The sequence below is a fragment of the Mya arenaria genome, chromosome 10 (assembly GCF_026914265.1).
Source record: "Mya arenaria isolate MELC-2E11 chromosome 10, ASM2691426v1".
NCBI lineage: Eukaryota > Metazoa > Mollusca > Bivalvia > Myida > Myidae > Mya > Mya arenaria.
This window is the reverse complement of record NC_069131.1, coordinates 27,396,930-27,407,388: the sequence shown is the minus strand read 5'-3', so window position 1 is coordinate 27,407,388 and position 10,459 is coordinate 27,396,930. Positions and strand designations below refer to the sequence as shown.

The 10,459-nt window shown below is 34.7% G+C and overlaps 1 protein-coding gene across 3 annotated transcripts in view; it reads left to right on the top strand.

Annotated features, from left to right (window-relative positions):
• LOC128205505 (nuclear receptor ROR-alpha B-like) overlaps positions 1–10,385 on the top strand; it is a 13,646-nt gene extending 3,261 nt beyond the window's left edge. For all 3 annotated transcript variants that reach the window (XM_052907203.1, XM_052907202.1, XM_052907201.1), the window contains exons 4-10: positions 1–151; positions 1,337–1,488; positions 4,216–4,345; positions 5,160–5,276; positions 7,071–7,165; positions 8,204–8,330; positions 9,510–10,385. The exon at positions 1–151 is cut by the window's left edge and continues 281 nt beyond it. In XM_052907203.1, coding sequence (XP_052763163.1) covers positions 1–151; positions 1,337–1,488; positions 4,216–4,345; positions 5,160–5,276; positions 7,071–7,165; positions 8,204–8,330; positions 9,510–9,763 — 1,026 coding nt within the window. In that variant the 3' untranslated portion in view covers positions 9,764–10,385. The remainder of the gene's footprint in view (positions 152–1,336; positions 1,489–4,215; positions 4,346–5,159; positions 5,277–7,070; positions 7,166–8,203; positions 8,331–9,509) is intronic.
• The last annotated feature ends 74 nt before the right edge of the window (positions 10,386–10,459 follow it).

The window sequence follows — 10,459 nt, the reverse complement described above, 5'->3', positions numbered from 1 at the left end:
ACTGTAAAGAATGTAAACCACGAAGACGTCACAGCAGCGAGTTTGTATGAGACTACAGATAGTTCTGACACTTCTAATCGAAACAAAACTTCACACGATATGATCAAGATGCCACAACAATCCTTCAGTGCTGATGATATGTGTACGGACGGTAGGTAGTATTTAAAGATACACTCTTGCTCCCAAATAAGATATACTAGTACCATAATTAATACAAATGTTTTGAAATGCTGAAAAGGATGAATAAATATTAAAAAAAAAATGTTTTTTGAAGAATTACGTGTTTAATTTAAAAAGAAATGTGCAAAAAACACGATATTTCTACCTTATGAGTTGATAATTGATCACATTAAATCTTTTAGCACTCACCAATCATTTAATATTTGTGCGTTTTCAGATATTAAATACACGGTTACAATCTTGTAATCAGCAGTGAATAGTTTCCGTAAATGCAATATTTAGTAAATAGTTAAAGGTTTGACATTCGAAATTAATGTTTGTTATACAAGTGTATGTATTGATTTTAAATATGTGGGTCACTTTAAATGATACTATGATATATGCAGGGGCGGATCCAGGAATCAACGTTAGAGGGGGCGTAGCTTAGGGGCGCAACCTTTTGACATGCACCCCTCCCTCTGAACCGAAAGTGTATGGCATAAACTGTTTGCATATGGATTGGGGGTTAAGCAATCAAGAAAAATTAACAATTTGTAGTTGGAAATGATGCATTATGGGCGTATTTTATTATTTTTTTATCTCCTAAATTGACATAAAAAGTAAACTTTGACGATTTTAGAGGGGGCGCGCGCCGGATGCGCCCCCCTCTAAATCCGCTAGTGATATGTATGTGTGATATAAATAGTTATATGTTACGAAATGCTGTGTTGACTCCAATGACAAAATCAAGGTACGAAAAGTATTAGGAATAGTTTACTGTTTGTCAGTACGCGATAGCCTGAGAGCTGAAGGTGAAAACTTGCGTCAACTTTAACATGACATTTCATCGTTTTTTTGAAACCATTGTGTGTACATTTTCTACAGTCGGAACCCCTTGGCTCGATATCGCTCGGCTCGATTTCCTCGTTGGCTCGGGCGGAATGAAAAAGACCGATTGTTTTACTCTTCGTTAGTATTCCCTCTTGGCTCGATAGTCGCAAAGATCGAAGTATATTGGCCGGTCCCTGGGATATCAAGCCAACGGGTTTCGATTGTATAATATACTAAGTGTATGTAAGATATATAAGTGTATAATATTAATTTCATATTTAAAAATCGATGTCAAAATTATTGCTATTTAGTTAGCACATGAAAACACATTCTAATACGTTTTCAGTGCCTATAGATCTCTCTGTTCGATCTCCCCATGTAGATGTAGAAGATTTGGAAGTGTGTGAAACTATACAGCGACTAGTCAACCTACAGGACAGCCTGTATCCACACGCTGCAAATGATCCCAGTGTGCTGCTAGAGTTGGCGATAATCGAGGTAGGCGTCATGTACATATAACGTCACTGTATTAAAATGTTTCATACAACGTTTAACAATTCTGTTGGATTGTCCATGTGAGCATAGTGAGATGAAAGTAATCAAGGGAAGGCGTTTCGTTTTCCCCCTGAAAAGGTAAATACGGGATTTGTTTATATGGTTTATATCGTTACTATAAATCTAAAGGAGAAGAATGGATCCTTGTGGAACTCTTCTTTTAATATATTGAACTAAAAATATTACCACAAACTGCGATACATTGTCTTAAAAATAACATAAAGAGGTCATAACTTATGGCTAGATTCAGCAACGTGATACATTGGCATTTTTCAGTGCAATCAAGAACGCCGTAATAAACACGATATCTATAAATGAGGTTATGACAATTTTCCATATTTTTTAACCAAAACTCTTGTGGACTGTGGACAGACAACTATAGCTTTTATTATCTATGTCACGAGTGTATTTCTAAATAGCCATAACATCTTGGGAATGTGCATGATCTTAAAATAATACCGGCCAACATATAAATGAAAGCATACCAGTAATCCAGCAAACATGGAAAACCAACGCGAACCTATGCAGCATTGGCATGTGATAGTAGTTCGGATTTTATCTATAAAATTGACTTGACCGGACTAGACTTGACTTGGCAAGGGAACTAACCCCCCCATAACGTAGTCCATACAAACAGCCGCTTTAGAGTCTTTTTCATATTTGGTTTGGCGACTCTACGTTAATGGGAACATAACGAATTTCCAAATGTAAAAACTGTCCCCTTAATGCGCATTAGAGCAGCTACTTCCTATCTATTAACATCTTTTCATATTTGCAGTTCCTGTTCCATATATACACCACATATCTGCACACGACCCATGAATGTTACTTGAATGTTATTGTAATTGTAACTATAGAATGAATAATGAATGCATCCAGAGCAACGTCATGTCATGGGTATAGTTTTATTTGAAGACTATTGATTATTGGCGGATTAAATTTTGCAGAAATATAAATACTTCTAGCTCTGATCATATTGATATAAAACGTTTCTACTTTTCTGCAAAATCGACAAAGGTATACTCATTAATTAAGGAGTTGCTTTTGTTCATGATATGATACCTCTTTTAGTTGTTCTAAAGATATGCAAAGTATCAATATCACTTAAAAAATCATCCGTAAAAGTTTCTATGGAAACACAAGATAAGATATAGATAATACGTTTCGTAATTAAATTTCAATAATATTTCATTTCAACTAGCGCAAGCAAGTCAAGTCTAGAAATTGCACAGCATCATATCATAATTCCTCAATATTTTTTAGACAGACTATCATAACTAAAGGCGTTTACTTTCAATACTGATATCATTCAATTCCAGTGTGTGTATACCACGTGATAAATTACGTCATAAATGCTACGTCTAAAGGCAATATTTTGCTTAGAATGAAGACATAAACATAAAACAAGGATAACTCTTTTTTTTTCACCATTTTAACTGAAACAAAGGGTAGTCTATGCCACTAATAGAGCTCCGCATTTGTTTCATTGCCAGACTTTGATTGGGTGATTAGTTTCATCAAACACTTCGACAAACCTGTTTATAAAAATGATATTTTGACAGTCCTCTGTCAGATGGCCGTTTTGATTGCAATATAGGAATTGTTCATTTACAATAAATACTAAATATCTAAAGATTCACTCTTACTCCCAAATAAGATTTACCACAATTAATACACTTGTTTTAATATACCAAGAAGGATGAGTATATTTCGAAAACAATGGTATTTATGAAGGAGACCAAGTTTGATTTGAAAGAAAGGTGCAGAAAACACGGTATTTCTGCCTTATAAAACGATAGTAGATCAGAGTAAATCTTTTAGCACTCACCAATCATTTAATATTTTTTTGCGCTTTCATCTTTTAAATACAAGGTTACAGTCTTGTTATCAGTAATTAATATTTTCCATAAATGCATTATTTAGTAAGAAGTTAAAGGTTTATCACACCAAATTTATATTTGTTATACATGTGTATGTATTGAATTTGAATAAGAGTGTCACATTAATATTATGTACAGTGATAGAAGCTAGGTATGAACTTGACTGAACTACGAGAGACGTTTAATGCATAAAGAAGCATTTCTTGAACATGTCCTGAAAATTACATGTACCTACGTCAATGATTGATGTGAATAGTGTACTTAAGATTAAGGTGTTCTCGGATATACTGGCCTTAGTAACGAGTTATGCGTAAATAGGTTGTTTGAAATTGTATTCAATATACGTTATTTTTTTAAACCAATGCACATATATGTGGGCTATATTCTATGATTCGAAATTCCTACGCGTCCGTTTAATCACAAATTATTTCAATCATGTTGTCTTAGAGCGGACAGCCTTAACAGGGGGGTTAATTCATGCAAAATGGCAGGTGTTCGTAACCACACTAATTAGTACATACAGATACGGTATATTTCGGAAATGTTTAGTATGGGTTAAAGTTAATGGCCAAGTGTTGCACTGTATAAATAGTTAATTAACATTAATTACTATATATTTAAATTCTGTATTAAAACATACCTTTCCTTTCGGCTTGCTTCAACACTAGTTTTCAAGTTTGTTTTGAACTGATAGTTTTAATAGTATATTCTTCATGAGGGACGTATAACATATCTTATTAAGAGAAATCATAAAAAATCGAACAATACTTGTTAGCTTTAATGCTTACAGGAAGAACACAGGCAGCGTGAGGAAGTGTTCAAGATGATGTTTGGTGATACCTCGGAGCATTCTGTCAGTGCTAAAGACTTCAACATTGTGTACACAGAAACCAACATGGAGCTTGATGATCGATTAAAAGGTAGTTTTCAACCCCCAGTTAGTTGTAACTCATTCAGAACACCTCGGTCATTTTCCAAAGAAAACAACCTCGGATGAATATGGACGGTTCACAATATCAGAGATATTTACATTTAACTACGCTAAAAGTAGATCGCGTAGCAATTTCAATTTGGCAGTTAAGCTTAATGACTTTACTCTAGGGAATTTATTATCTTTATTATTTATGCAGTGAAACACTTCACTGGCAATCAATTTAAACTTAGATATACACAAAACACGTAAAAACGCTACAATTAATTAATACTTGTATGTAAATTTTACGATACGAATGACGAACTACTTCTCCTGATGTACTGGCATACATCCGACGTTGTTTTCGATGGAAAATGTCAGAGGTGTTCTGAATGGTTCTAAATTAGTGTTCAATGTCCATGTCATGGCGGTTACCAAACTTCAAACAAAATCCTGGTTAAATTGTATCCCTTTACGTCCAATTTTAAAAAAAGAACCCCTCTATATAGCATATAGAGTCGAAGTAATTGTCTGGTATTTCAAGATTGTGCAAGAGTTTTGTCATTTTCTTTCTCAACTTGCCTTAGTAATGACGTACGGTACTGAACGGTACACTTCACTACTTGATTAATGTTGTAAATGTCCCCAATGATAATTATGATGCTGCAGCGATGCATTATGAAAAGTATAGTAAATTGTATTCATCACTACTTACACTACTAAAGTTAGTAAAATGCATATCATCAATAGTTTTTATTAGGGTTGCACCCTTTTGATCTTGAAAATCAATCTGATTATATCTTGTGCGATTATCTTTTCAGCTTTACGTAAAAAGGGCATCGAGAATGAGAAAAACATCGTGAAATACATTCAACACTCTAAACATATACCAGGATTTGACACCTTGGAGTTGGACGATATTCTTAACCTTCTAAAAGGTAACTAGTCTTATCCATTTCTATTTATAAAAAAAACAAAATCATACATAAATTTTTTTAACAATGTGACGTTTGTCATATGATTTGCCTCTGTTCATGGCAAATAGAATATACATATTTTACTTAATATCGTTTGTTTATCCATCCTCCATCTCATGTTAATATAAAACAATATTTAATACAAATGGAATGTTTAAAATACTGATCATCAATACGGATGCTAATATTATATTTTTCTTATCATCTCACATTCAAACCCATTTAAACATATGTTCAACGTTGAACATATGTATAAATGAATTAATATTTTGATCATGTAATGAGGAATGTGTTGAATCTTAATCTTAAACACAATACATCAGGGGCAGTGAGAACGAACCGTCTCAAGTCTGAGTTCAGACTCAAGACTCATTATTGCAAAATTTCATTTCATTGTAATATTCTTTTTATCAGAGCATTCATGGTAAAACGTGCTAAAACATATTGCTATTTGATAATTTTACTAATATATACCTACATTTTGTAAAAAAATGAAATAAATATGATTTTTTTGTTCCTTTATGAAAATGCTTTTCTGAGTCTGAGTCTAGACTTGGACTTGAGACTGTTCGTAATCACGGCCCCTGAGCATTTCACTCATTCGTCTCGGTGATATTTATCATACGATATATTACCTCATTTATCCATATTTGTATTGGAGTGAGTGAAATAATGGAAACTTGACTTGACTTGACTTACAATTTCCATTGATTTTCCGGTTATGATCATTGAATGCGAGTTGGAGGCTCTTTGAATAAGATAACCGCTTACTCCGTTGCTAGCTTTGCATTTACAATAATGGTCATTGGACATTTTCATCAAATCAAGGCTGCTATTTTGATACTTAATGCCGATGTACATCAGCTAATTTTTCCCAAAAGTGTATGTAGTCAGATGACGGTAAAGTTGGAAGGTAGTTGGTAGTTGGTAGTTGGGGATTCGAATAATCAACTACTTACCAGTTGCCAGTTGGGTATTCAAATATTCAACTACCTGCTAGTTGCCAGTTGGGGATTCGACAAACACTGTTTTAATTCACTTTTATTCGTATATTCGCCAGTCGGATATTCGACCATTTCCAGTCGATTATTCGCGAATGTTCAACTGCAAACCAGTCAGTAGTTCGGGATTCAGTTTATGTCTTTATGTATGGTTTTAAAGGTCACATATGGGAAAATTAATCGCCAAATGTTTCTTTATGCATCTACACATATGTTTCTTTGCGACAAACACTGTTTTTATTTACTTAATGATCTGTTTCGAAAAAGTCGTTAGTTTGTATAACAATAGTGTGGTTTGTATGCGATCAAAAAACAAACAACATGTTTTTCGTCAACTCTCCGTCTGAATTTTTGCAATGTTTTATTTTTCGAAATTACTATTGATATCTGTGTCGTGGAAGTTAGTACACTAAATAAGCATTTCAGTATTTTCCTTCGAAAATTGTTAACTGTTAGGAACTTTAACAAACTTGGCATCTTTATTTTCATATAAGGCCTAATAGAATAGTCAACCAAGAGATGTTTGCGTGTTCTTTGTCAAGAGTGTTTCTTAGCATCTGTGTGTAGTCGGATGGTCTAAAAATGACCAAATATGCCAATAAATACCCCGGATACAAATTAACATCTGCTTACAGGGACTGTAATACATGAGGGTAATATCGCATACTTATATACACTTACAGTGAATATAGAAGGTAAAGACATTTTTACAATCGCTTCGACGATTATAACAGTTTTCAATAACTTTTTTCAGACTCCTACTTTGAGTTTTGGTTATTCAGTAACCACGCCTACTTTAACGACCAGGTATCCGGGGGCTCCGATGCCGTTGTACAAGCCCATAAGAAGGTAAAAGGCATAAATTAAGTTGATACCTATTTAGTTTAGCTCGATTGTGTAGAGTGCTGACTACAGTCGAACTTCGATGGCTCGAACTCCCTGGGATCGGCGAAATTACGACGAGAAATTCGAGCCAAGCGGGTATACTTACGTTTAAGATAAAGAAAATTGTCCTTTACATCCAGTTCGAGCCAATGAGGAAATCGAGCCAAGCGAGTTCGAGCCAACGGGGTTCGACTGTAGTTATTTTAAACACTCTCCGGGTCCGCTTCTTGATTCAACCTCACCAGTACTGAGTTTCCATGTGATGGGCCACAAGAACGACCTCGACCCTTAGGTATTTGCAAAGAACATCCCGATGAACAATCATGCGAAATTCTGATGCCTCGTGACCCATATTAAGTTGGCATCATTTGACAGGATTTTTTAAGTTGAGAAAGAGTAAAAATTATACGAAAATAAATATTGTATAAAAGCTTTTTTAGCCTTGGAAGATTGAAAACATATTTTTTTCATCTCCGATTTCAGTTGAAATAAAGAAAAAAATTAAACAGCAATAACTTTATTGCTGGGCTCGTCTCAGTAGTTGCCTGTAAACGATGTAAAATTTGAATGTCCAGCTGCTGTCGTCTCACAAGCTGTCTGTTTACAATAGCAATGTTAGATTTCAAGCTGCTGGGTTTGTTTCAGTAGTTGACAGTTAACAAGGTCAAATTTTAAATGTCCAGCTGTTGGGCTCGTCATAATAGTTGCCCGAAACTGCGGTGAATTGTGTCCCTCTTTGAGGGTCTGTTGGACCTTTACATCATGGCTCTAAATAAGTGTTTGTTTACTTGGCTTGTACCTGTAGTCAATTGTCCATTATATTAGTCTTTAACTCTTTATACTGTAAAGGAGAGTGTATGTCAAATATTCACACTACATTGTGTAATATGTATAACCGTTTTTAAACAAAAAACCACAACCTCAAGCAAAATTTAAACTGCTTTTCATAAACAGTAAACAGAATAACTACGACACCAAATAGTATGTATATCATGTTTTCAGGTGATAATGTCATTATTCCCCAAAGATTATGTGGAATCGGTGTTCAAGTTTGCTGAGAGTCTACGGTCACTAGAGCTAACGTTGGAGGAGGTGGCGATAATACGGGGCATCATCCTCACCTTTACAGGTAAATCTTTTCACAGAGTAGATATTTATTTCATACCTGTTAAATTTATGTGTAAAATAAAGTTTGATTTAAACATAAAACATGTAAACCAGAAAAAAATCCGTCTAACACACTGTGTTTCTGATTCGGTTTTACATAGAAACTTAGTGCACATGCGCAAACCTGTGAGTAGGATAAAATTGTTATTGGTCCCAGCGCAAATCTACTTCCGCAATACTACGCAAAGGAAATAGTACGCTTGACGTCGAATTAAAAAGGCACGTCGAATTAAAAAGGCTTTAAGAACAAGGCAAAATATCATTATATGGGCGGCAGTTATCGCTAAAGCTATGTTGATGCATGCGTGGTATGTCTGTTTTTGTATGTACGTGCGTATGCTGTGTTTGTACGTGTGTATGCGGGGTATGTTTTATTCATTTTTCTTAAACCGTTAGTAACGGTTTAAGCCATAAAACATTAATTTTCGAACGGAAATATAAAAATCTACGATCTGATTTTTTGCCAGCTATCTTATATCATTTGTTTGCAGATATTCACGCAACAAAAAGCACTTTCCAAGACAAAAAATAAAAAGTTGTAAAAATGGTATATCTGTGAGAGTGCAGCTTTAAGGCCCTTACAGTGTGCAATTCGGAACTCCTCGGCCATTTTCAACCGAAAACAACCTCAGATGTATATGGACGGTTTACAGTGTCAGAAATATTTACATTTAACAACGCTGCAAATAGATCGAGTAGTAATTTCAATTTAGCATTTAAACTTAATGACTTTACTCTTGGGAATCTTAATCATTTATGCAAAAACTCACTTAATTGGCAATCATTTGAAACTACGATTAACAAAATACGCGTTAAAACACTACAATTAATTAATACTTTTATTAAAAAATTAACGAACTACTTCTACTGATGTACCGGAACACATCCGTGGTTGTTTTCGATGGAAAATGGCCGAGGGGATCCGAATAACAGTGTGTCTCTAAATAAATAGGATTTTATATTTGCACTTTGGACTTCTGGGCTTGTTCCTGTAGTTTTCATTGTAAAATTCTATGATTCTGTAATCTTGAATACACTTTCAAAACATAGTTTTTATATAGTCACATAAATCAATTTATAATACTGAGCTCCGAGTAACTCCAAAGCAATTGCAATAATGTCCGTTTACTTTCTATTATAGATCGTCAAAAACTGAACCATTCACACGCGGTGGAGAAACTTCAAGAGAAATATGTTGAATGTCTGATCCATCACCTGAGCACAACACGTGACCAATATCTATCACGGTTTTGCAGGATAATTGACAGACTGACCGAGGTCCGAAGTTTGACGTACAGGAACAGCTTTGTCAATTCACAAGTGTTAAGTGACTGGCCTTTTATTGCCAAGGAGTTCCCTCTTTGGAAGGAAATAATGTCAACACACAAGGACTAAATTAAAACGATTTGTATCGGCTTGTTTAAACGGGTGATTGTTTTATGAATAGTGAAATGTCTAGCCTCGATATTTAAAGCTGCTATCTCTCACAGCTTAATATTTGTTTTTATCTTTTTGTCTCAGAATCAGCTAATTTGTGGATCAATGCCTTAGATTCAGCCATATAAGATAACTCACAACGGAATAGATTTCAATAGTTCGAAAAGCAGCCGAAAATTTCAATTTTCTTGAAGCGCTAGTAACGCTTTTAGCCAAAAACATAAGATTTCGACCATAACTATGAAAAACTGCGATTTAATCTTTAGGCATCCTTCTTATTGCACTGGTTTCTAGACATTTACGCAAAAATAGCTGATTCAAAGACAAGCAACAAAAACAGTTGTCAAAGCGGTCAATCTGTGAGAGTGCAGCATTAAAACAGCTATAAGCAGATAAGAATCACTCTAAAAACCAATACAGGCGCTTTTTTAGAAGGTCGTTATAAAGTATCTCTGGCCACGACCCCTTGGTGAAAGGCGGACATCCATACCACCATTTAACACTGATACTACTAGTAGTTTTCGACCATTTTGTATTGAAATTGATATTTCTAATAAATGATGCACCGGGAATAGCATTACTTCGACGTCTTTCAGTTTGATGAGCAGTTTATAGATCTGTATGTTTTAAAAAGTCTCTACGTGCTATCTGTGT